The sequence below is a fragment of the Asparagus officinalis genome, chromosome 3 (genome assembly GCF_001876935.1).
Source record: "Asparagus officinalis chromosome 3, Aspof.V1, whole genome shotgun sequence".
NCBI lineage: Eukaryota > Viridiplantae > Streptophyta > Magnoliopsida > Asparagales > Asparagaceae > Asparagus > Asparagus officinalis.
The window spans coordinates 62,910,526-62,938,516 of NC_033796.1; the positions used below are offsets into that span (position 1 = coordinate 62,910,526).

Genomic DNA, 27,991 nt, shown 5'->3' on the forward strand with positions numbered 1-27,991 from the left:
GTAACACTTAGACCTACCTAGTCCTAACCTTCAATTCCAACCAGCTTGAGTACACCATGAAAATAAGTTTGAAACAAAACCAAACAACCACAATTAAGTAACACCTAGCACTCATTGTAATACCTAGCACTCTCTACAATGAGTAACACCTAGCCCTACCTAGTCTCAACCCTCAATTCCAACCAGCTTAAGTACACCCTGAAAACAAGTTTGAAACAAAACGAAATAACCAAACACTTAGCCCTAGCTAGTCCCAACCCTCAATTCCAACCATCTTGAGTGCACCATGAAAACAAGTTTGTTAAACAAACCATCCTTCGATAAATCGAAACGCATCACATTGAAGAACGGTATATATGATGTATCTAATGGCAATTGTCCTTGTTAAAATGATCTGGAGATGTTGTGCGCGACTAATGAGAGTTTGTCGAGACTCCAGGGGTCAAAACCTTCAATAAAATCTCTTTACACTTCAATACCCTAAAGCTCTCGCTTCTCTCTATCTCTTTCAATGATATAATGTCCTTAATAAGTTAGAAAAATAATATGCTAAATATGTTATAGTTTGGAGATCAAAGGAGCAATGAATCGTTGAGATTAAACCTTAAAATCTACAATCAATCAACTTTACCATCGATGGTGGCCCTCGACCATCGATGGGTTCTTGTACACCAGCGATGGTTGAGATGCACAGTCGATGATATGAAAAACTCTCCTGGAAAAATCATCAATTTGTCATTATAGCCATCGATGAGTCACTGTAGACCATCGATGAGCTCATCCAACCTTCGATGAGTCACTGTTGACCATCGACATCTAAGCCTAAAATTAGTTTTGAGCTGATTTTTGCATCGGTTCACCTCGTACACTTCTTATAGCTATATCCACCTACACTATATCATCTCAAACAATTATTACCATCAAATAAGAGTTTGTTATTACTCAAATAAGGTATGGACTAAGTCCTAACAAGATCTTCACAATGTGGATTGTACTAGTGTCTAGAATCATACTGTGCTCACATGATGTAGCATTAGTCTCACATATACAGTGAAGAGGCAATTTTTTATTCCTCCTTAAGATGCTATAAATTATAATTTATTTCAAACAATGATAAAAAGAAAGAAGAAAAGTTTAGATATGACATTTATTAAACAATTGCAGCACTACATGGACATGGAAAATCATTTATGAATATAGAACTCTTGTTTCACATATCTACTTCTTAAAATAAAAACTCATGAAAATTGTAAATGAATTCATGAAAATCAATTCTATTAGCAAATGCATCACTACATGAAAATTGAAATCCTATTTTCTTGTTCTAATTGTATTGCACCAAATAATAATAATAATAATTAATAATAATAATAATAATAATAAAATATAAAAGTGTATGAAAATATAAAATAGAAATCCATAATATTTCAGATTATAATATAACTTAGGATTAAAAAAGAGAAATTAAATTAATTTACAAATTAATTATTATGTAGGTAATGAGAATCTCAATATTTTTTGTCGACAATACAAACTTAGAGCATCCTAGAAATATGCTCAGTGAAGATATTTTGTATTTGATTTCAAGCCCTAAAAATTGAGTTTGAGAAGAAAGGAGGGGGGAAATGTTTTGGTTTTAGTTGGGGATGGGCCAACATATAGTATGTTGTTATACACCTTATAGTATATTGCTATGCACATTATACATGTTACTATACACTAAGGTATTTTATACTTTGCATTTAAAGATAAGTAAGTAAAGTACAAGAACATAGATAATTATGTGGGTTTAAAAGTAAATGAGAGTTTGGTTATAAACAAAATCCCTACGTAATAGATCATTGCTTCAAAAACATTGGTTGGTGGGGCCCTCTTTTTTTGTGGGTTGTTGGGGGGTGGGGGGTGAAGTATGGCCACCCAGTCCCCTATGGCCTCCGTCACCGCACATATAACTTAGTTTCACTCAAAACTAACTAAGTATAGTTACATGCTACCAAACGTTTGAGCTTGCAAAAATAATTGGCAACTCCTAAATGATAGTTGGGTCATTCACAGTTTTTGATCCTTCAAGCTATCTACACGTATTGCATTTTTTTCACTGAAGATGAAGGATAACCATCGACGAATCAGTATACGGATATTATGAAAGATTGTGTTACTTAAATATTAGTCCCTCAAATCTTTAATAATTCCATATTAGTCCCTTAAATTTTTTGAAATTGCTCATAAGTTGCTCAAATTCTAAGGTGTCTTGCAATTTGGTCTCTCAACGACCAAATTACCTTCCTTCTTCTCCAATCTAAATCCCCTAAATTCTAAAAGCTAACCCTTGTTGTAGGACGCCTGTTGCTCCATCTTCGACCTTCCTCCTTGTCTCCGCCTCCTCGTACTCTTAGTACAAATCAAAATCAACGTTCCACCATCCTTATTTAAAGAAGCCTCTTCTAATATACTCTCTCTAAAAAATAAGCTTCTACGCTTGAGCTCTAGTTATTGTTGGATTTTTTGGTCAAAACCGCTTTTTAGAAATGAGTTTTCAAACTATGTATTTATTAACTACTGATATTTTTCAGAAATCCTTAGTAGCGTAGTGAAAAGTTAAAGTTTTGCTATTTCAAAAGGTCATGTGTTCGAGACTTGCTAACGGCAAGCCGATAATTATTTTTATTCAATTAATTCCTCATAAGTTCTAGTGAATCGTGGACCGTGGGCTAATAGGCCGGGTATCAGGGACTAATCGGGCTGAGATGCTAAGTGACGCTTTGTAAAGTGTACTTTACAATTTGCACGGAGAAATTGGGGCTAGGTGGTGCCCATTAGCGCCACGTTGGTCGCCACGCTGGCTGCCTCACGGGAGATCTTTGCGTGAACTAAAAGGTTTTTGAACCGTAAGGTTTAACAGATCGAGGAGATCTTTACCTTGACCGAAAGGTCTTATAGGTCGAGGAGATCTTGATAGTACTTAGTCGATGCACACCAGTGTACTGTATTGTTATTCCTGAAAGCAGTTTGACTTGGGATTCTTGCACTGGAGTAGGCCAAATATTACTTTAAGCACAATGTTTCTTAAACACACAGTAGCTAAATTTGAAAAAGTTTTAAAAATATAGCACTTCAGCTATGTAACAGATTTATCTGTTTTATTCCAGATTTAGTCACAGGCGTCAACAATCTTAAATCAATATTTCTGATCTACAATGGATCCTGCGAGGATACTTGGAGTGGACTGTCTTAAGTTAGAGAACTTTGACGGATCTAACTTTAACGCATATCATTGAAAAATGATTTTCAGGATGCAACTCCTAAAAATCTACTATGTAGTTTTGAAGAGAAACCTGACTCTGAAGAAGATTTTGAGTCTGAAGCCTCTTGGGCTAGAGATGATCACTTCTGCAGGAGTTATCTTCTTAACTGTCTGGCCGATTATTTAGTAAATGCTTACACCAACAAGCCCTATGCAAAGGAAATCTAGAATGCTTTGGAGGACCAGTACAAGGATGAGGAGAAGCTGTCTAAGTCTCACCTCATTGACAAGTTTCTAGACTTCAAATTCAAAGATGACACTGAGATTTTGTCTCAATTCAAAGAGCTTAAAAAGCTTGTTATGAAGCTGAATGATAAAAAGATTAATCTTTGTCAAACCTTTATTTTTGGTACAATTGTCAACAAGTTTCCTTCATCTTAGATGTTATTCTCCACTGACATTCGGAGAAGGAAAAGACAAGTGACTCTATCTGATTTGAAGAGGTTCATTCGGATCGAGGACGAGATTCATGAAAGTACCCTTGTGTCACTAGGAAAGAATCCTAGAGGGGGTGAATAGGGTTTATGCTAATTTAATATGATTTATGCTAATTAAAAACTTATTAACAAATATATCCTAGCAAATAAGATATGAATAATATATGTGTAAGGATATACAAAAAATCACAAGGATAAACAAACTAAACTAGATAGTGGGCAAAATTAATATAAGCAAGGCGATAAAAACAATAAGCACGAATATAAATAAATGCCAATGACAAACGCAAACAAACGGTATGATCACGGAGTTCGGTCCCACAACCTACGTCTCCACTCCTCACCTCGAGGAGATCTTCACTATCACAGCCGGGTTTTCTACGCTCACCCGAATAACGTTTATACCTCACACTTGGTTTTCTAGTTCACCGAAAACTTTACAATCTCACACTCTTGCAATCCCACTTTACACCCTATAAGTGTTGGTCTCTAGCCCTATCTCCCTCAAGTCTTAGGAATTATAACCTACCTCTAGGTATTACCACCTACTCTATTCCTCTTGGGACGACCCCGCCTCTCACCACACACTTCTCTCGGTGTATAAGTGTATTACAAAGTGTATCTCACAATTAGGCTCGAATACAATAAAGTTTGTTCTCTACAATGGATGGGAACTCTATGTAGGCCCACTCTCTAAGTCACACAAACCCACAACCCAATTATACAATGTATGCAAATACAATAAGCTCAATGGTTAAACCCACAACCCAATTATACAATGTATGCAAATACAATAAGCTCAATGGTTGTGTGTGTAAGCAAAGAGATAAAACAAATATAAACTCAATGTAAATCCAATGGTTGTGTGTGTAAGCAAAGAGATAAAACAAATATAAACTCAATGTAAATCTAGCTTATGAAATTAAGATCAAACATATAAAATGCTAAAATTGAGTTTAAGAAAACTTCTCTATAGATCAAGAGAGAGAGGGAGAAGAGTTTAATGCTCAAACACCAATGGATGATCTTCCTCAAACTCTTGTGAAATTGTCTTCACAAACTCAAACTTGAAATTGCTTAAAAGCTTCTTAAACAAACTTAAACAAAAACTTAAATCCTTGTTAAAACACTCTTAAACTTCTTTAAAACATTCTCTTGAATAATTTTTGGTCTGAGGTATGAGGGGAATTTATAGAGACCCCAAGGCACAAGAAAATTAATGCAAAAAGATAAAAAAACCCAAATCAAGATAAAAGCTAAAAAAACTAGCCGTTACAGCATCAGTCGACTGACGGCTTTCATCAGTCACTGATGAGCTGATCGTTAGAGGCGTTTTCCAGCTCATCAGTCAACTGACAGACCTTATCAGTTGACTGATGACCTCATCAGTCGATTGGTCAATCGACCAAAACAAAACAAAAATTTTTTGTTATTCCAAGTGATTTCTTCAGTCGACTGAACACATGTATCAGTCGACTGATAACACTGTATCAACCTGATTAAAATAGTAAATCTGATTTTTAAACTACCTTTAAAATAGCAAACAAATTCTAAAATTTATAAAACTTTGAGAAATGATTGTAGACATGATAATACACATATTACAAAAATTGGTTTTCAAAAATCACCTCCCGTTTGAGAAATCTCATTATTTTTCAAAATAGTCCAAAATATGAAATTGTAACCATACTTGTTTTGACATTTTAACTACACCATGTTTTGAAACTTTATAAACTGATTTTATAGACTTAATAGAAGATGTATATTATGATTGTTAAGTCTATAAACTAGAATACACTATTTTCACATATAATCATGAAAAATATATATATGTGTATGTGTTGTTCATTTTCATGTATATGTGCCAAAACACATTGTTTATCAAAACCAAACATGGTAACTATGAAACATGTATGTATGTATATAAATAAGTATTTGTTTCATATTTAAACTAGAAAACCATAAAACCAAAACTTGTGTGTGTGTGTGTGTGTGTGTGTGTGTGTATGTATACATACAAAGAAACTAATAAAATATGTGTGTATATAATTGAGCTTAAAGTACCAACACACATAATATAAACCTAAACTAATTTACCCAAGCTAGAAGGTCTTCAACATAGCTCCACTTGGTAAACTGTGCGGATGAAGCTTGAACTTGAATTGTATTACGTCACTCCATAATTCCGCCAACCTCTATTGGATATGATCGTGAATGCTCAATTCCATCCATCCTCTAACGTATTGTTTGTCTATAATAAATAGGAAAACACAAACACTAGACAAACAATATTAGAAGTAAATTATTTGTAAATCATCATCAAAATAAAAGGACCCAACAATTCGCTCACATGAAGAATGAGCTCCTTGCCAAGCAGAAGGCATCTGCTAACATGGTGGCTGCTAACTCTGAGAAGGGTACTAGTTCTTTTTCTAAGAAGAAGAATAAGTCATTTAACAAAAAAACCAAAACCCGAAGAATCTAAATATTCAGAAGAAAGAGTTCAAGAAGAGCAGCAAATGCTTCAACTGTGAAAAGCAATGATATTTTGCCAAGGACTGTAAAGTACCAAGAAGGGAACAACACATAATGTTAATCAAGTTGACAATTGTGTGGCTATGCTCTATCAGATGACAACTCACAATAACATCTATGGTTGGTGGTTAGACACAGGTGCTACCAGTTATGTCTGCTCTAACAGAAATTTATTCTCTTCTTATATTGTTGCCAAAGAGAACGTATTAATGACTGATCATTTTGTAGTGTTTGTTCTTAGAACTGGGACTGTGGTGATGACTCTCTCTTCAGGAAAGACTCTCACATTGAAGGATGTGAAATATGTTCCCTCAATTGTTAAAAAGTCAGTCTCTGGAAGCCTGCCATGTGACGCATGTATGAGGCTAGATTTTCAAGGAGGAAAGGTTATGTTATCTTTTAAGAAAATATGTTTTAAAAATTATTATCGTACTAATGGCATGTATAAGATCAGTACTATTGTACCCAACTCAGTTATAAATAAAATATCCTCTTCTGCTTACTCCTCTATGTTATGGCATTATAGACTGAGACATGTAAATTATAAAAAACTGTCTAGCATGGAGAAGTTAGGATTACTTTTAAAATATGGGGGTAACAAACCTGAGAAGTGTGAAGTCTACACGCAAGCGAAACTGACAAGGAAGCCATTTCCAAGTGTTACAAGGAGCATCATCCTATTGGATCTGATTCACTCATATACTTATGACTTCAAGAGCTTCGTCACTCGAAGTGGCATGAAGTACTTCATCACCTTCATTAATGACCATTCTTACTTCTGCTACACCTACCTGTTGAAATCTAAAGATAAAGCCTTTAGCAAGTTTATCGAGTTTCAGACTCGTGTGGAGAAGCAGCTTGGACTTCAGGTGAAAAGACTCAGGAGCGATAGAGGAGGAGGGTACTGATCTAAGGAGTCAAAAGTATATTTTAAGAAGCATGGAATCATTGCTGAAACTACTACTCCGTATTCTTCACAATCCAATGGGATTGCAGAAAGAAAGAATCGTACATTGACCGAGATAGTGAATTTGATGCTAATCATATTTGATCTACCTACTTGCTATTGGGGAGAGGCTATACTGATGGAAACTAGATTTTGAACATAGTACTCTATTCCAAAACTGAAAGTACTCCTTGTCAATTATGGTTAGAATATCCAGATCCTTTGGATAGTCTCAAAGTGTGGGTGTCTTGCATATTTTCGAGTTCCAGATATCAGAAGGCCTAATCTTGGACCAAAGACAAATAGGTGTGTGTTTCTTGACTTTGCTGAAGGTAACGATGCTTACAGATTCCTGGACCTTAGAACCAACTCCATCATTGAAGCTCGGGATGCAAAATTCTTTGAGGACAAGTTTATCAAGGATAAAAGTTTATTGCTCAAAGATATACCAGAGAATGCTGGTACATCAGATGCACTAGAGATCATTGAAGCCCGGGATGCAGAATACTTGCTCAAAGATGTACCAGAGAATGCTGGTATGTTAGAAGCACCAGAGAAGTCAGTTTCGTAAGAAACTAAAAGTGTCAATGATGAAGGAGTTACCGAACCACCTTCTAAGCGTGTCAGGAGACTTCATCACCTATAATGTGGAAGGAGATCCACAAACTTTCTAAGAAGCAATATAGTCAACAAGCATCCTTCTGAGGAAAGAAGCTATAGATGATGAGATAGATTCATTGATCTGAAATCACACTTGGGAGCTGGTGGATGTACTTGAAGGTGCAAGGCCTATTAGTTGTAAGTGGATCTTCAAGAAGAAGCTCTGTCCTGATGGTACTATTAAGAAATACAAAGCAAAACTGGCGGCAAAAGAATTCTCTCAGAGAGAAGGAATACCATCAGAGTGCTTATCGCATGAGCGGCGATAAAAAGGTTTGTTATATATCAGATGAATATAAAGATTACCTTTCTCAATGTAGATCTCACAGAAGAGATCTACATGGAAAACTAGAAGGACTTGATGCTCTAACTGGTAAAGTTTATAAACTTGTTAAGTCTCTATATGGACTTAAGCAGACATCGAAACTCTAGCATGAGAAGTTCGATAGGGTTGTTCGTAATAATGTGTATCAAGTTAGTGAATCTGACAAGTGCCTATACATCAAGATCGTTAAAGAAAAGGTGGTGGTTATCTGCCTCTATGTGGATGATATGCTCATCACCGGGAGTGATTTGGAGAGAGTAATATCTACCAAAAAAATTCTTTTGGCACAGTTTAGCATGAAGGACCTTACAACTACGGATGTGATTCTCAGAATCAAAATTATATACTCTGAAGAGTGTATTGGATTTTTCCAATCTCATTATATTGAGAGCATGCTAAGAAAGTATGGCTAGTACGACTAGCTAGAACTGTCAGTACCGTATGATTACAACAATAAGCTATGAGCGAACACTAGAAGACCAGTAGAGCAGCTAAGTTACTCAAAGATCAGTAGGAGTCTTATGTACACAATGAGCTGCACAAGGTCAAACATAACATTCGCTGTAGGAATGCTTAGTAGGTTCACAAGTAATCCTAAAAAGCATCATTGGGATGTTGTTCAAAGATTGATGAGATATTTGAAAAGAACTACATGTCTGGGTCTATTCTACACTAGATATCTGATTGTAATCGAAGGCTATTCGGATGCTAGTTAGTGCTCAGAACCAGATGAGTGCAGATCTACTGGAGGTTTTGTCTTCACCATGGGTGGAACTGCCGTCTCGTGAAAGTCTAAGAAGCATACTATGGTTGCATGTTATCAATGGAATCTGAGTTCTTCACACCCTGTACTGCAAGAGATGAAGCTGAGTGGCTCAGTTGTTTTCTCTGAGACCTTTAATTGACAGAATTGTAAGGCGCAATTACTATCTATTGTGATAATCAGGTAGCGAGTGCTGTGGCAGCGAACTCAATGTTCAATGGAAAGAAGCGGGTCATTCGTCTGAAGCATGGCTATTTGAGAGAACTCATTTATCAAGGAGTCATTTCTGTGATTGACGTCAGGTCTTCAGAGAATGTGGCTGATCCTTTGGCTAAGGGTCTGAAAAAGGATATAGTCGAAAGGACGTTTGCTAAAATGGGTCTCAAAGTTTTATGAGTCTTATAAATACTTACAATGTACATCAAGTTATTAGTTCAAAGCTTATGCTACTAATGATAAGATAATTGGTTCAAGAGTCAAGTAAGATTTGTAAAGTTTGGTGAGTCTTACAAATACTTACCATTTACATCAAGTTATTAGTTTAAAGTTTACGCTACTAAGGACAAGATGATTGGTTTAAAAGTCAAGTAAGATTTACAAGTGAAATCCTATCATGGTATAGATGATGGTTGTTAAGCCTTGATGAGTCCAAAGCATTTCGGATGTGGGCTGTTGGATAGGTAACATGTCTAAAGGACTCACTGATGATCCTATCATGTAAAGGGGATGGCTAATTAAGCCTGAATGAGTCCAAAGCATTTCGAATACGGGGTGTTAGATAGAAAACACACCTAAAGGACTCATCTAGAATCATATCATGAGAGAGGATGCTCTTAAGCCTTAATGAGTTCAAAGCATCTCGGATGCGGGATGTTTGATAGGAAACATGCCTAAAGAACTCACTTATGCCTAGGTGGAGATTTGGCTGTCTCTTATGGTGTCTTGTGAAAAGATACCTAGAGCCCTAGTAGAAACCAGGATATGCACAGGGGCATAAATGTGCAAGGCTAAGGCAAAAGCAAAGGCAAGTGTGGTTTAAAGTGAAAACTACCACATATGAGTTTAATCTTGTGTGATCGTTGGATTTTTAGACATGTGCTGGTTCAAGTCTCTGTGACACCATGCATTTATCTTTTATTCAATTGGTCTAAAGGGGATTCAAGTCCTTACGACATCTACCTTATGCACAACGATTAAAAAAACGGCACCGTTACACGACACTAGTTTAAAAACTTGTTGGGAATTGTTAGATTTTTTTGGTCAAAACTGCTTTCCAAAAATAAGTTTTTAAACTATGTATTTATTAATTACTAGTATTTTTCAAAAATCCTTAGTAACGTAGTATAAAGTTAAAGTTTTGGTGTTTCAAAAGGTCTTGTGTTCGAGGCTTACCAACGACAAACCGAGAATTATTTTTATTCAATTAATCCCTCATAAGTTCTAGTGAATCGTGGGTCGTGAGTTGTGGGCCCGTGGGCTCGTAGGCCGTGGGCTAATGGGCCAGGGATCGGGGTTAATCGGGCTGAGACACTAAGTGACGCTTTGTAAGGCGTACTTTGTACTTCGCACGGAAGTATCAGAGCGGCGTTCTTGGGCGCCACCCTGGCTACCTCGCAGGAGATCTTTGCCTAAACCGAAAGGTTTAACAGATCAACGTGATCTTTGCCTGAACCGATAGGTTTTAACCAAAAGGTTTTTGAACCGTAAGGTTTAATAGATCGATGAGATCTTCGCTTTGACCGAAAGGTCTTATAAATCGATGAGATCTTTATAGTACTTGGTTGGTGCACACCAGTGTACTATACTGTTATTCTTGAAAACAATTTGGCATTGGGATCCTTACACCGGAGTAGCTCAAATATTGCTTTAAGCACAGCGTTTCTTAAACGCACAGCAGCTATATAAACTTAAAAAAGTTTTAAAAATATAGCACTTCAGCTATCTAACAGATTTATCTGTTTTATTTCAGATTTAGCCACAGACATCAACAGTTATCAACTCTCATTGACTTCGATCTTCAACTAAGATTCCTTTGAAGCTTCAATCATCGTTCTCCCAATTGGAACCCTCTCCTCTTATCGCCCATCTCATCAACTATAGCAGAGAGGATAACGAACTTTTTTGAAGCTTGGACAAAGCGTTGAGAGGGGTTCTGAGGAGGCGGAATGAAGAGGGGTACTGCAACAGAGGGACTAGGTTTGGAGGATTCAGGTTGGATGAGAGAAAGGGAATTGATTGAGGGACCAAATTGTCAGAACCCCTAGGATCTGAGGGATTCATGAGCAATTTTAATGATATGAGGGACTAATTTTTAAATAACCCTTAAAGATAATGATCCCCAGCGAAAGAATCCAAATACAACTGCGACTCGCTTTTGATGAAAAAACACACGTGATCTTGTCTTCAAGTCTACCTACAAAATTTTCAAACCTCAAGAACACGTCCAGATTCATTAGTCGTCACTCTCCAATTTTCCAACAGCGAAAAACGAGTCCAGATTCATTGCACTGAATTCACCATAAAATCCCCCCACAAACGCAAGAAAACAAAACAAAAAAAAGGAAAAATCACCCCCCAAAAAAAAAAGAAATGGGTTTACAATTCGAACCCTCCTTCATCCAAGAACCAGAGCACCGTTCAAAGCCCACCATCTCCGACGCCGGAGCCATCCCTCTCATTGACCTCTCCTCTCCTCCTGCAACCCTCATTACCGAGATCGAGGGAGCATGCAGAGACTGGGGATTCTTCCAAGTCATCAACCACGGCGTCCCCTTCGAACTCCTGGAGAGAGTTCAGTCGCTGGCAAAGGAGTTCTTCGCTCTTCCAATGGAGGAGAAGAAGAGGGTTGGGAGAGACGACGAGAACCCGCTGGGCTATTACGATACAGAGCATACGAAGAATGTGAGAGACTGGAAGGAGGTATTTGATTTTTCCGTGGAGGAGCCGGCTTATATTCCGGCGACGACCAAGACCGGAGAGACCAAGTTGCAGGAGATCAGGAATCAGTGGCCAGAGTACCCTCCGGGGATGAGGTAATCCCTACTCTGCTGTGTATGTGTTTTTTTCGTTTCATGTACGTCTCCGAATGCTTGGATGATGTAGAGATGACCCTCCTAGGTTTGGGGTGTTTCAACTTTTTAACTAACCACCCTAATATTATTAGATAAACTGGTAAAATAAATCAAAATAACATTTTTTTTTCAAGATTTAAGACTCCAACTATTAAATGGATAGAACCCCTGCAGCATCATCCAATTGTGAATAGACCCTCGTAGTTCTATTGGTATGGGTAAATCCTATGTAGTTTTATGGGTGCATGTCAACTTATCCAATTACAGGTTGAATCGTCAATAGGCTTTTTTGACTCTTCCTAAGACCCAAAATATTAGTAACGGGAAAGCTATCCACCCTAATAGAACTATAGAGATCTATTCGTCTCTAGAAAAAAAATTTAACTCTTTTGAGAGTAAAAAAAAAAAAACCACTCTCGGCCTATGCACAAAATTAGAACTATAGGGAGTAGTCTATCCGCAATTGGTCCATACTACAAGTACTCCAGGCAATTAACCCTTGTTAAATTAATCACGCAGGGGCACAGATGTAAATATTGTCAAAAAGCCCCGCTTAAGCATTTTGGCCCCCGAGCTGGTTTGGCCATGGCGCAAGCACCCGTATTGAGCGGGTCGACAGCTTTCCCCTCAAAAAAGCGTGTCGAAACGCGAACGTGAGGCGGAACGGGGACCAAGGTTGTGAACACGGTCTCAAACTTGACTCCGACCTCCGACCTCATCTAATGCCTCCTCCCCTTCCCTCAACTTGTGACCTGTCTTTAACCTCCAACCTCACCCACCGTCTCCTCCCCTCCAAAAATGGACTTGAGGTTGTTTTTCCCCCTCCTCCTTAAGCCCGCTTAAGCCCCAAAAAGTCTAAGTGGCAGCTCGCCACTCCTCTCCTCTCCGCAACCTTGAGCAGGAGCATCTTGATCCAAATTGAACCAAACATGACCAAACTTTGTTGGTTGTGTCATACTGATCTTAGAGTTCTTGTTCACTCTACTGCCAACAACCCCCAAGGCGAAAACCGCTAGGTAGTTTCTCCCTGTGCATGTAACAACCACTAGACAAAAGCTGCTAGATAATTTCACACTGTGCATGCGAAAACTAAGGTTAATTGCGGATAGACCCCATGTATAGACTCCACATCTGCTATCAAATTTACTACCTCCCTAATTTTACTTTTGCAGATCTACCCCCTGAGAAAATTGTATTTGATACTTCTACCTCAAGGGGGTCTCTTCGCTAAAAAAACAATGTTTTTATCAGGGTGAAGAGTCAAAAAAAAAATTCACTTTGAGGTCATACCTGCAAAATAAAAATTGAGGGTAGTAAGTTGGAAACAACAGGGTGGTATGCAATTAACCCAAAAAAAACTACGTACGTAATGGAAAGTGGTGGTTCAAGAATAGAAGAACCCTCTATGGGTGCCTTCATATCCAAATACTCTCTCCACTGTATAGTTTCTCCTATAGGAGATGATCATTCATGCTAAAATATTTTTCTATGTGATAAGTCTGTCTTCAAGTTATGCAAAGATTAACAGTCTAACACTATGCAGAGAAGCTTGTAAAGAATACCAAAAAGCCATGGAGGACCTATCATTTAGACTGCTCGAGCTCATAGCACTGACTTTAAAGCTCCCATCCAACCAATTTAACGACTTCTTCAGAGACTCGACCAGCTTCACCCGCCTCAACCACTATCCTCCATGCCCGTCCCCTGACCTTGCTCTTGGCGTTGGCCGCCACAAGGACTCAGGAGCATTAACAGTCCTCGCACAGGATGATGTCGGTGGACTTGACGTCAAGAGGAGGTCCGATGGCGAGTGGGTTCGCGTCAAGCCCATTCCCAACTCCTACATCATCAACGTCGGTGATATTATCCAGGTATATATATATAGGATCATAAGGTTAATTACAGCCTCACGCCCTTAACTTGCAAATAATCAACTATGTCATATTTTGATATTAGTCCCTCAAATTTTCAATGACTCCATCAAAAATTGCTCATACGTCCCTCAAATCTTAAGGAATCTTGCAAATTTGCACCTAAATGATCAAAAATTTCTTGAGCTTGTTTTATCCTCCAAACACCCTAAATACCTCTTTGTTCACAAAACCATAAGCTGGAGGTAATTTGGTCATATTGAGGGACCAGTTAAAATATACCCCATATGATTTGAGGGATGGGGGCACACTTTCAAATATTTGAGGGTCTAAAAAGGAATTATTGAAGATTTGAGGTTCTGGTCACGATGAAAATGTTACTGTTCCATCAGTTTTCAAACTCATACGAAAATTATATGTGATGGTCAGAGTTAGGTATTTGTGAGAAACATTCCTACCTGATTCCCACAGGAGTTTTAAAACTGACGGAAAAGTAGCATCGCTGACGTGGCCCGTGAGTAGGAGGTTTACAAGATAATAGAATAGAATGCAATAAGTATTTAAACCCTCCTCATAGTACAGAACATGCAAATTATATTTTAATGTGCAATAAATTGAAATATAACCTCGAGTTGTATTGGTATTTCTGGATCACTGTAGGTTTGGAGCAATGATAAGTACGAAAGCGCGGAGCACAGGGTGTCAGTGAATCCGAAGAAGGAGAGGTTCTCGTTCCCCTTCTTCTTCAACCCTGCACATTATGCCATGATAAAACCTGTGGATGAACTTATCAGTGAGGAGAGTCCTGCAAAGTATGATGAGTACAATTGGGGACAGTTCTTTAAGATGCGCAAGAACAGTAACTTTAAGAAGTTGGGAGTGGAGAATATTCAGATCCATCATTTCAAAATGAATTGAGTGATATAGTATAGGCTCTTTTGGTTGCGTGAGCATGCATCTAGAATAAATATGTAGAAGACCTCTTCTATCCTAGCATATGATGAACAATGTAATGTTTTTGGAGGCGCATGAATGCAAATAAATAAGCTGTGAGAATCTTTGCTTGAACTCTTTTCACATATGCTATACCCTCCCATTGAGCATATCATGTACTGAGAAGCAGCAAAAAACATTTATTAAGAACCAGAAGAAATCTGGCAACATGGAGACATAACTGTTTGCAGAAGGGAGCTGTAAATTATGCAAGATCATAATGTTGTGGATATCACACAAATGTATACATACACACATACGCGCATGAATACGGATAAGGAAAACTAAAATGATCCATGCGTGATTCATGAGAAAAAGATAGATATATCTCAAGATAATATCAGGCTTATGATCTCTTTATGCTTTGCTTGCAATAGCTTGACAACACAAATATCTTTTACTGATTTGCAACACTACAAAAATATGCAACCGTTGTGTTAGCTCCCTTCCACCAATTAATTTTATTCGTAGAATATGTGAAACTAAAGCATTATTGACATTCGTCAGTCATCTTATATCACCCTCTAAAACGTTGGTGTCAATATCAACACATGAAAACCACATATTCAAATCGCACGAACATGAAAATAAAACCAGTAGGAAAACAAGCAGAATCATGTATTAGAACTCTAAATAAAACCAGCAGAGAAACAAGTAGAACCATGCATTAGAACTCTCAATTTACCATCAAAAATGCATACAGAGAAGCAGCAGAGAAAGAAGCAGAAGAAATATGGGAACACAGGAACATATCTATTTGCAGAAGTGAGGTAGTGTTTCATAGATCGATAATGTCATGGTTTGAATATACATACGTAACATACATATACATGTTTGTTTGCAAAAATGGGTAGTTGACCAAAAGATCAATAATGTTTTGTGTACAGAACAGATTATTGATCTTTCAAAAGAATATTTCAGTTATACACACTTACTACATAAATACATAAACACACAGGAATGGAGAAACAAAATGCAAGGAACATGAAAACAGGAAAGGGTTGAACCTCTTGGGCCAATACCACATCTAATAAAAGTCTGAATGTTTACCTGATCAATTGAAAGGAACCACAGTTCTCTCCGACAGTGCTTAGGCTATCAATTGAGAGGCAACTATTCAGGTATACATTAACCTCTTTTCACAACATACAAGAGAATTCATGTACAATTACCAAAGGCGGTGTGTGTTCCTATGTAATACATTATCCACAGACCAAAAAATTAATGGTACGCACAACATACAGGATTATATGATTTCCACTTTGACTTCCACTAGACTAGGACACTACAGGAAAAATCTATTTTGCTACCAGTTCGCATCCAATGTTAAAGCCTCAGGAGGGAGAACGATAGAAGGTATCTCGGTGAATGAGATGTTCGACATCAGATTACTCCATGAACTAGATTCCACTGCCCGAACTGGCCTAGTTAGCTTCCTGACTAACATCTTTTTCCACCCCTTTCCTGCTTCAACTCTAGCCACCATCTCAAACCAAATGCGTTCAACAACTGGCTTCGTCCTCCATTCTTCTACCCTGCTCCATATCCTATCATTTTCTGTAATGTCTCTCTCCACTTCCAATCTAAACTTTACCAAGTTTGATGATGTAATTTTTGCTTTTAAGAGCCGCACAGGCCCGCCACGTAACATATTGCTCCCTAGCAAGTCCTTTAAGGCTTTCTCTATTATAAGGAACTTAGATTTAAGCGAGCCGGATGCCCATGAAGGAACCTCTTTAAATTTCCCATTGTTGTAACGCTTCTCTGATAGCAACTCGATAGTGTAATCAGTGTGGAATACTGTTTTGATATGAGCTTCAGGGTTTCGCGTATTTAATGCAACTATCAAGGGGGACCCTTCAACTTGAACAGAAAGTAACGGGGCACATGAGTCAAGGCCAAGAGGCCGAAATTGGTTGCTCTCCAACTTAGTTTTGACCAAACATCTTTCTAATGACAAACCTATGTCATGTGGGTGGAAGAGAGTGATCTTTTGAGCAACCTCTACTTTAATTGTAATGCCATCACCAACAAGTATCCTCCTTACGTATCCATGTGTGAAGTTCAGCTGCATGCCAGCAGATTATGTTTTTTTTTCAGATGCTAAATCAATAAAACAAAATGACAAAATGCAGCTAAGTTGCCAGATCATGAATGAGAAAAGAAACCATAACCATTTACCAATTAAAAGTTAAGGCAAACAAAAGAACAAAACTATATAATCCTTTACCACTTGAAGCATGAAAACTTGTCATGCTTTGACGTGTTAAACATGCATATATTGGACAGAATACTTAATTTTCATGTGAAACTTTCAGAATCATTCAACAGGTGTGTTGTTGTAGAGTGTTATGCCCAGTCCTATATGTGTCTGTGTATCTGTGTCCATGCAACATTTTCTTTTTTATTACGATATACTAACTTCCATGTATCTAACCTTGAACGCTTAAAAACTATTAGGTTCAATTGCATCATCAAACTTGCATCTCTACCCAAAACCAATGATAACATCATCTCAATTCTCAGCCCAATGAAAACCCCTAGTCCTCATTCTTCCGGCTAAGTTGACCCTTACAAATTCAACCCCTCAACAACATCAAAATGACCAACCAAGCTATGCTTGCATCTCTCAACCTACGAATCACATGCCATAAAGTTTCACAAAAAAGGAGGGCAGTTTTTTTGAGGTAGGGGAGGGAGAAGAGGGGGGGGGGGGGTTGAGAAACAGAGTAATTCAAAATTCTCTTATCCACCTATCCATTGCATAAACCATAAACGAATTTTCCTCCATAACTTTTCCTCGAAAAATGACATGATATTGCATAAGCTAAGCTCACTAGAGGAATTTAAGTAGCCTGGCAGCTTTAACTTTTGAGAAAATAGCAACTAATAAGATTAAAATTAACATAATAATAGAAGGTACCTAAAAGTTCAATCTTGCATGACATCAGTAGAGGACTAATAGAAAGCTTACAAAAAGACGAGAAAAGACGAGACAAGAGGGTGTTTGGGAAAGCTTATTTTTTGTCATTGTAGCTTTTAAACTAGCTTTTCCATATCTATATGTTTGATGACATCAAATAAGCTAGCTTTTAAGCCTAATTTATAATTCCCTAACTTTTAAAAACATAGGTTAGAAGCTCATCTAAATAAGCTAGGTGACCAAGTAACCGACTTTTCTACCCATAAAAACGTTTTTAAAAATTTATCATAAAAGCCAAAAGAACCAAAACCTAGAACAAGCTACACAACTTATGAGCTTAAAAAAAAGAATAAAAAGCCCTTCCAAACACCCTCTAACTATGTTTTATTTTTTTAATAACTATTTTGAATTGAAGCTTGAATGGCACTAACGTTGTCTACATTGGGTGCCTAGCTAAATAACAGTTCAAAAAGCCTATGCCTGAACCTGAACCACACCGCAAGAAGAAACCTTGCTAGAATGCATTGATGAGTTTGAGAACTGATTCCAGAATGAGAAGGTTCTGTTTGACACAGTAAAGTGGGGATCTAATGGTTGCATTTCATGATAGTAGCTAAACTGAAGAAGAGATACCCTACTAGAACCAAGCAAAAATTCAATGAAAAACTCAAAATGTCACAAACTAATATAATTGCAGATCATCAAGAACGCTAGAGAAATAAAATAAGAAAGCTGGGAATGGAATGGAGGACTCAATTCAAAAAGTCAAGGAATGTGATGAACTAATTCATAACACAAGAACATAAAAAAAGAGAATAGAGATGGTCAAGCATAGTAGGTAGCACATAAATGACTAAAAAAACCTCTCTTACGCCCCCTGCAAATGCCCATGCCTATCCTATTTTACATGTCAATCATTTTTTGGATGTTGTATCATGTATGCGCACTGATTGTGTGGATTCAATGAGAGGGCGACTTTGATTCCACTCTTAGAATTAAGAAGCAATATATTAGGCCCCTGCTCCACGTGTTCTTGTAGACAAATTCAAGGTAGAAGAGGCAGCCAATTTGGGGACAATTTCTTTGTTGTACATAAAACACAAGTCAAGTAGCATATTATAGTATTTAATTATACTATATTACTTGATCATCCACCATTTATTCAAATTTTGTATTGCCCCCATTTGATTTTGATATTACAGTTAGCGCTAGGAGCTTGTCTCGAGCCTATGCGGAATTTTTTTTTTTAACCAGAGTTGGAGGAGATTTTGCTGAAGGTTAGAGAAGGTGGAGGTGTTGGTAGAGAAGGCCAGGGAAATTGGAGGAAATGGAGGTCACAATAGGGGAAATCAGTCCACCATATAACTTTTGCAGTCTGCATAACCTAGGTTCCTTTAGGCACTCCCAAAATCTAGGAGGGCGACCTAAGTACTGCCTAGGCCTAGCTAGGAGCCTAGATGGGAGCCCAGTTTGCTTTTTAGATCTATGAGTTTCTCACATAATAGCCAGACCAAAATGTTTCATCTAGATCATAATTGTATTAATATTTATTCAATTTGCTTTTTAAATCTATGGGTTTCTCATATAATAGTCTGACCAAATCTTTTTATCTAGATCATAATTGTACTAGACTACATCGTACACTCAAATATTTCAATCCAGATCCAGATCGTATTTGAATAGATTGTATGATAAAAAATTATCAATACATAATAAATGGCCAAAGCCTTATATCATGTGTTAGATTGTATGATCAAAAAACAACAAGACAGACTAATCACATGCGTAGATTGTGTGATTAAACAAAAAACACAAGAATCAACTAACATTATTACAAGATCATACCAAATCCCATAACCTGACACAAGACAAACATATCCACATCACAAGAGCAAATCTTAGATAAAAACTTATATAGCACAAACCAGATCCTAAATCAAATATAGACACACTTATTGGCTAACACAAGAACATGTCCTAAATCAAACTCGGATACGAAATCATCAATCACTAGACCGTATACACAACTATTATGACATTGTTATGAAACGACTCATCTATAGCTCAATTACGCCCACCAAAGGTGGATGAAGAGGAAACATTGAGCACTCCGAGAAAGAAAGCCTTTATGATGATTTTGCTAATCTTTCCTATGTAGTCGGTCGTGAGCAACAAGATCATCCATGATGTGAATGTGCTTCAAGCACTTCCAACACTGATGCTTAATACACATCAAAGAAATGTCGAAACGTGCGCAAAACGACTAAACAAGACCAAAATCAAGAAATCGAAAAGACCTAGCCACTTCGACGTGACCCGCACTCATGATAGCCACCTCGATGTGACTCTCACTCATGCTAGCCACCTCGACGTGACCCGCACTCATGCTAGCCACCTCGACGTGACCCGCATTCATGCTAGCCACCTCGACGTATAAACGTCATCACCTGAGCCAAACGAGATTATCTGGTGCCGTAAAAGTTCTAAAGAGTGCACAAAACAAGTCAACAAAGCGTACGAGTCAACGAGACGACGAAATGCGCAAAACAGCGGAATAAGACCAAACCGGAAAGTCCAGAGAAGCCCCTGGCAGCCGAGTCGCATCAAAACGACTGCACAGTGCCGAGCCACCCTAGGATGGCTCGCGCCCAGAAACGCCCAAAACGCGTTTTCGACGATATTCTCGGGATTCTTTCGTTCCAGAACTCCCCAACTACTTTGATATTATCCCTAAACGTGGTTAAGTGGTTATTAACTAAAAATATGACAAAATCACTTGTTCTTATCCTAAAACGCCGCATCCAAAGTCTATAAATACAAGCCTAGGGCTCCTATACACGGAGGATCTGAAATTAGAGGCGAGGTGCTGTCAAATTGGAGAATGAACCACGAATTTCAGAGGAGGGATAGCGAGATCTTAGCGAACTCCAGTATAAAGAGGGACTATTCGAAGGATCTGATGCCCATTTCATCATTCCTTGATATCATAATTTATTTTGATCTGAGGAAGAGTAGTAATCTCACCTCGTTGAGATTATTTACTTATGCGATTATTTCCTTTGTGAAACAAGAGCATTGAACTTTCGTTCTGTCAACCGGATCTGATCCGCGACGATCCACGGATAAAAGCATACCCGACACGGGTAAAGATCTCACGCAAACATCGGGTGATAAACATCCTCTGTATGTGTTTCTAGAGAGTTGTATTTTTCTTATTTTTATTGTGTAAGAAATTCTTATAAAAGACTAATTTTACTTTGAATCTGTAATCAATAAACGTGTAATGGATTCGGCAATGAAAACAAGTTTCGAAGCAAACAATGGGCTTGAGAGAAAAGATCGGGATTTGGAGATCTGATGGCCGAAGGGGGAAATGTCAAGGGGACTATGCTTTTATAAGCACTTACAATTTTTGATGCGGAAAAAGCCAAGATTTTTAAGTTTTAAATTTCACTCATGCTTACTATTAACGAAGGATCTTATTTAACATGCGGCCTAATAGTTCTTGCGGAGCAAGGAGAGTAACCTTGTTCTAACGAAGTTTGTGGTTGCTTTGGCTGTTAACGTGTAGAATCCAACTATGCAAGACGTGTATAAAGTAACTAGTTAAGTCAGGTGGCTATTAATTTTACAAAGTGGGTCTTCGAATTTTGAGCCTTTTTAATAAAAAATTTCAAAAATAAACCCTCCCATTACCTAATTTGCAAATAAACTCCAATTTTCTATCCCCTCTACTAACACTAGCCTCCGGCTAACCATCACTAGCAGCTGCCATCACCCTCTCGCTCTATCTACCTCTCTCCTGCCCAAGGTTATCGATAGCGGAAAGCGTCGCGTAGCGGTGAGGCATCGCTAAGACTATTCGGACTATTGCGGCAAAATAACGGTAAAAAATGCAAAGTTAAATAGCGGTCTAATTTAGATATGTATAAATACTAAAAAAAAATTTAAAAAAATCTAAGAAATCTAAAAGTACATGTTGGATGATTTAAAGAGATCCTAAACATGAAATAGACATGTAACCATCACGTAATACTGAAGATGACTGGAGGAGTCAAAAAGTCGTCGTCTTCGAGAAGAAGAGCTTAGCGGTGACAGGACTACCCTAAGAGGAGCTCACGGTGAAGGATGTGAGAGGAAGTATCAAGGTAGGTGCCAGAGGCTATGAGAGGTGGCGGGAGTATGTTAAAAATCATAGGAGATGGTGAAATACAATGGTCAATGGTTGAGTTTAATTTTAAAAAAATAAACCTCAAACCGTTTTTAAATAGCAGTCAAAATGAAATTTCGAATGCAATCGCTCACTATTTACCGTTATGACACACTATTGGCCACTTTTACGAACAGACATATTCTGCAATATGTCACCGCTATTGCGCGATAGCGTAGCGGGCGATAGCGTCGCGGGACCCTCGGCGAACGCGACCCTCGCGTTGAGCGCCCCGACCATCGCGTCGAGGGGTCCGACCCCCGCGTTCTTGGCGACGCTCGCGTCCCACTTGTGCGCTGGTGACAGGCTGTCGCCAGCCCCCATCGGATCCGCCTATAAAAGCCCCTTTGCGATGCCCTAGCCGAATGCTTTTTCCCCCTTTTTCGTTTTTCTCTGGCGGCGACCAAAACGCAGAAGCGTTTTCTTTTTTCCAGCACTTGGGACTTCAGATCTTGAGGGGAATTTAAAACAGAGAGAGAGAAATTAATTAAGGGTTCTTTATTCCTTTTGAAAGGGGTATTCTCAAGAGAGAAATTGAAAGGGTTTATTCCCTTTAATTATTAACACTGTAGCTACAGTGTTTATTTGAGAAATCTCAGTTTGAGATTTGCTCTTCAATTGTAATTTCTTGTTTGATTAATAAGAAATTAACTGTGTGGCTCCCGAGGACGTAGGCAGTTGCCGAACCTCGTTAAATCTTGTGTATTGTTCTCTATTCTGCGTTTCTGTTACATTAGGGATTTCGGCGTTAAATTACTAACTGGTATCAGAGCGTGAAACGATCTAGAGGAAGTCAGATTCAAGTGGGAGCCATGGCCGCAGATGAAGGGAAAATAAGACTTGAGAAATCTGATGGAACAGATTTTGGATTCTGGAAAATGCAGATAGAGGATTATCTGTACCAGAAAAATCTGTATCAACCACTATCGGGGAAGAAGCCGGATTCTATGAAGGAAGAAGAGTGGAACCTTCTAGATAGACAAGCCCTCGGAGTTATCAGATTGACGTTGACTCGCAATGTTGCGTTCAACATAGCGAAGGAGAAGACCACGGCAGGTCTTATGGCAGCACTCTCAAATCTTCCCTACCAGAGAGTTGGAATGCTACAGTCACAGCTGTGAGTAGCTCGTCGGGAAAGAAAAAGTTGAAGTTCGGCGACGTTCGTGATTTGGTTCTCAGTGAGGAGATCCGACGGCGAGAGACTGGTGAAGCTACAACCTCTTCAGTATTGCATACAGAGTCAAGAGGTAGAAATTCAACCAGAGGAAACGGACGAGGAAAATCAAACTTCAGAGGTAGATCAAAGGACAGGAGGTCCAAATCAAGGAATCCAAGCAACAGCTCGAAGGCTATCGAGTGTTGGAATTGTGGAAAGACCGGGCATTACAAGAATCAGTGCAAGAGTGCACAGAAGGAGAAGGAGGCGAAGGCAGAGGTGAATGTCACCTCCACTTCAGGAGGAGACGACGCATTGATATGCTCTTTGGAGAGCAAGGAGGAATCTTGGGTGTTAGATTCAGGAGCGTCATTCCATGCCACTTCTCATAAAGAATTCTTCGAGAAGTATATTCCCGAAAATCTTGGATATGTATATCTTGTTGATGATCAACCGTGTGCTATTGTGGGTAAAGGTGTGGTGAAAATTAAGTTGAACGGGTCAGTATGGGAGCTGAAGGATGTCAGGCATATTCCCGACCTGAGAAAGAATTTAATATCCGTAGGCCAGTTGGCTGGCGAAGGATATACCACGACCTTCCATGGAGATGATTGGAAGATCTCAAAGGGCGCAATGACGATTGCCCGAGGCAAGAAGACTGGTACCCTATATATGACAGCAGGTGCACGTTGTTTGATCTCAGTTGCAGCAGGCAATGAGACTTCAAAGCTGTGGCACCAGAGACTCGGTCATATGAGTGAAAAGGGGATGAAGATCATGCACACAAAGGGAAAACTCTTAGGACTACAGTCAGTGGAGATGGATATGTGTGAAGAATGCATACTCGAAAAGCAGAAGAGAGTCAGCTTTCAGACGAGTGGCAGAACCCCCAAGAAAGAGAAGCTAGAGCTCGTTCACTCAGATGTGTGGGGACCAACCACCACCGCGTCCATTGGTGGAAAATACTACTTCGTGACTTTTATCGATGATCACTCTCGGAAAGTGTGGGTCTACTTTCTGAAGCATAAGTCAGAAGTATTTGAGGCTTTCAGGAGATGAAAAACTATGGTCGAAAATGAGACCGGTCTGAGAATAAAGAAGCTCAGGACCGACAATGGCGGTGAGTATGAAGACACCGGATTCAAGAAGTTCTGCTATGAGCACGGGCTCAGAATGGAGAGAACCTTGTCCGGCACGCCTCAGCAAAATGGTGTAGCTGAGCGGATGAACCGAACGCTGACAGAGAGAGCCAGAAGCATTCGAGTACAGTCAGGCCTACCGAAGCAGTTCTGGGCAAAAGCGGTCAACACAGCAGCTTACTTGATCAACCGAGGTCCATCGGTTCCATTGGAGCACAGAATACCAGAGGAGGTATGGTGCGGAAAGGAGGTAAAACTCTCACATCTTAAAGTTTTCGGTTGTGTAGCTTACGTGCATATTAGTGATCAAGGCAGGAATAAGCTTGATCCCAAGTCAAAGAAATGCACTTTCATCGGCTATGGTGAAGATGAGTTCGGCTACCGCATTTGGGACAACAAAAACAAGAAGGTGATCAGGAGCAGAGATGTGATATTCAACGAGAAGGTGATGTACAAGGACATGCACAAGACAGATGACTCAGAGAGCGAGTCAATATTTGTAGATGCAGATGATGTCCCGAGTAACCTCTCGGAAGAACCCAATGCAGAGCGTCCTCAGCAAGAAGAGCCTGTTGGACAAGATGGTGCGCAGGAGCCCGACGCACCAGCTCCGATATTAAGAAGATCTTCTCGTCCTCCTGTACCCAACAGGAGATACATGAACTATCTGTTGTTGACAGATGGTGGGGAGCCTGAAAGCTTTGATGAAGCTTGTCAGTGTGGAGATGCGAGCAAGTGGGAGCTTGCAATGAAAGATGAGATGAAGTCTCTCATATCAAACCAGACGTGAGAACTAGCTGAGTTGCCCACGGGTAAGAAGGCACTCCACAACAAATGGGTGTACCGGGTGAAAGAGGAGCAAGATGGTTCCAGAAGATATAAGGCCCGGCTAGTTGTCAAAGGTTTCCAGCAGAAGGAAGGAATTGACTACACCGATATTTTCGCTCCCGTGGTGAAGCTAAATACTATCAGGACCGTGATGAGTATTGTAACAATTGAAGATCTTCATCTCGAGCAGTTAGACGTGAAGACGGCGTTTCTTCACGGAGATCTAGAAGAGGAGATATACATGCACCAGCCAGAAGGTTTCTCAGAAGAAAAGAAGAAAAAGAACCTGGTGTGCAGACTCAAGAAGAGCTTGTATGGCCTGAAACAAGCCCCAAGACAGTGGTACAGAAAGTTTGACGGCTTCATGCACAAGGAAGGTTTCCAGAAGTGCAACGCCGACCACTGTTGCTACTTCAAAAGATATCAGTCCAGCTATATCATCCTACTGCTGTATGTTGATGATATGTTGGTTGCAGGAGCAGATATGGAGGATATCAAGAGTTTGAAGCAGCAGCTGTCAAAGGAGTTTGACATGAAGGACTTGGGTCCAGCGAAGAAGATCCTTGGAATGCAAATCACGAGAGATAAGAAGAGAGGTCTCTTGCAGTTATCTCAGACGGAGTACATCAACCGTGTTTTGCAGAGATTCAACATGGGCGATGCCAAGCCTGTGAGCACACCCTTGGCCAGCCATTTTCGTTTATCGAAGGATCAGTCTCCTCAGTCAGAAGAAGAGAAAGAGAGTATGGCTCAGGTACCTTACGCCTCAGCTATCGGAAGCTTGATGTACGCAATGGTCTGTACGAGACCAGACATTGGCCATGCAGTGGGAGTGGTCAGCCGGTTTATGTCGAATCCAGGAAAAGCTCATTGGGAAGCGGTCAAGTGGATTCTGAGATATCTACGAGGCACCACACAGAAGTGTTTGCACTTTGGTAAGGGAGAGGTAGAAGTGCAAGGGTACGTAGATGCAGACTTCGGCGGCGAAGTTGATCACCGAAGAAGCACCACCGGCTATGTATTCACCGTTGGAACTACAGCTGTTAGTTGGATGTCACAGGTACAGAAGATCGTTACCCTATCCACTACAGAAGCTGAGTACGTTGCAGTGACTGAAGCCAGTAAAGAGATGATATGGCTTCAAGGTTTGTTGACAGAGCTGGGATTCAAACAGGAGAAGAATGTTTTGCACAGTGATAGCCAGAGTGCGATACACTTGGCGAAGAATTCAGCATTTCATTCTAGAACGAAGCATATTGCGCTTCGGTACCACTTCATCAGATCCCTGTTGGAAGATGACGTGTTGAAACTGGAAAAGATTCCAGGAAGTAAGAATCCAGCAGACATGTTAACAAAGACGGTGACAGTTCAGAAACTGGAGTTGTGCGCAACTTCAGTTGGCCTTCATGCATAGATGATGAGGGCGGAGCCACACAGGAGAGGAGCGTGATGAGATAGCCCGTCGGCGTCGGTTTGGTCTCCAAGTGGGAGATTGTTAGAATTGGGGGTGGAAACCAACCTCCGCCGGCGACGAGGAGCTCCGACGAGCTCGGAGATGACGCTGGCGAAGTCGACGGCGAACCCCCCAGGCGAGCTCGAGCCCCGCAAGTCGAAGACGCGACCCTCGAGCGAAACGCGACGCTGGCGAACGCCCACCTGACCCGCGCGTCCAAGCTCGTCGACCCGCGCGTTTGGGAGATGCCGACCCCCGCGTTCTTGGCGACGCTCGCGTCCCACTTGTGCGCTGGTGACAGGCTGTCGCCAGCCCCCATCGGATCCGCCTATAAAAGCCCCTTTGCGATGCCCTAGCCGAATGCTTTTTCCCCCTTTTTCGTTTTTCTCTGGCGACGACCAAAATGCAGAAGCGTTTTCTTTTTTCCAGCACTTGGGACTTTAGATCTTGAGGGGAATTTAAAACAGAGAGAGAGAAATTAATTAAGGGTTCTTTATTCCTTTTGAAAGGGGTATTCTCAAGAGAGAAATTGAAAGGGTTTATTCCCTTTAATTATTAACACTGTAGCTACAGTGTTTATTTGAGAAATCTCAGTTTGAGATTTGCTCTTCAATTGTAATTTCTTGTTTGATTAATAAGAAATTAACTGTGTGGCTCCCGAGGACGTAGGCAGTTACCAAACCTCGTTAAATCTTGTGTATTGTTCTCTATTCTGCGTTTCTGTTGCATTAGGGATTTCGGCGTTAAATTACTAACACTCGTCATTGGTGAACTCTCCAACGCTGGCGACTCCACCTCCCCTCTCCCCCTCTCTTCTCTCTCTCTCTCTCTCTCTCTCTCTCTCTCTAGTTAGGGTAAAATTTTGGGATTTAATTAATTTGATTAATAATTTAATTACAATTGAGTTGACTTAATAATTGGAGGTTTTATCTTGAAAGTGTCACCGTGTGAGGGCATGTTGGAAAATTTGAGTTTAGTGTGACCAAAAAAAGTTCATGGAAATTTTGATGAAGTGTGGTATATTTCTGTTGTTTTGAAGTTTGTAGAATTTATCTCTGATAAAAGTAGTTTATCGTATTTTGTGCAAAACCTAATATTTCAAGAAAGTTTTTCTAAATCAACAGAATTACAACTACAGTTTAACAAAATCATTTGTTAATGCTTCACAATAACATCTAGCAGAAGAAAAAGCACTAAAATCATCACTCACAGCGGGCAAACGGAGCTCCAACTCATCACCCTCACCCACAGCCCTTAACTCCAGCGGCCCTTCAATCTCCAATCCCCCAACCTCAGATCCCAAATCCTCCCCAAAATCCCAACCAAAATCAGAATCCGGCCCAAACGCTCCCATATCCCTCTCCACCCTCCTCCAGT

At 39.7% G+C, this 27,991-nt stretch overlaps 2 protein-coding genes across 2 annotated transcripts; one reads left to right on the forward strand and one right to left on the reverse strand.

Annotated features, from left to right (window-relative positions):
- Positions 11,501 to 14,980, forward strand: LOC109834252 (flavonol synthase/flavanone 3-hydroxylase-like). The gene is made up of 3 exons (XM_020402229.1): positions 11,501 to 12,002; positions 13,585 to 13,912; positions 14,573 to 14,980. The coding sequence occupies exons 1-3, from the start codon at positions 11,560 to 11,562 to the stop codon at positions 14,828 to 14,830; spliced, it is 1,029 nt and encodes a 342-aa protein (XP_020257818.1). The 5' UTR covers positions 11,501 to 11,559; the 3' UTR covers positions 14,831 to 14,980.
- Positions 15,907 to 27,985, reverse strand: LOC109834253. The gene is made up of 2 exons (XM_020402230.1): positions 27,825 to 27,985; positions 15,907 to 16,973 (listed from the first exon to the last, which is right to left on the reverse strand). Exons 1-2 carry the CDS (start codon positions 27,966 to 27,968, stop codon positions 16,212 to 16,214), a joined length of 906 nt encoding a protein of 301 aa, XP_020257819.1. The 5' UTR covers positions 27,969 to 27,985; the 3' UTR covers positions 15,907 to 16,211.

Excerpts from the sequence above, each read along its gene's own strand:
- LOC109834252 (XM_020402229.1), top strand. The coding sequence starts at position 11,560 with ATGGGTTTACAATTCGAACCCTCCTTCATCCAAGAACCAGAGCACCGT. Across the intron at positions 12,003-13,584 it reads GAGTACCCTCCGGGGATGAG|AGAAGCTTGTAAAGAATACC; the intron begins GTAATCCCTACT and ends AACACTATGCAG. Across the intron at positions 13,913-14,572 it reads ACGTCGGTGATATTATCCAG|GTTTGGAGCAATGATAAGTA; the intron begins GTATATATATAT and ends GGATCACTGTAG.
- LOC109834253 (XM_020402230.1), bottom strand. The coding sequence starts at position 27,968 with ATGGGAGCGTTTGGGCCGGATTCTGATTTTGGTTGGGATTTTGGGGAG. Across the intron at positions 16,974-27,824 it reads TGGAGCTCCGTTTGCCCGCT|CTGAACTTCACACATGGATA; the intron begins GTGAGTGATGAT and ends GCTGGCATGCAG.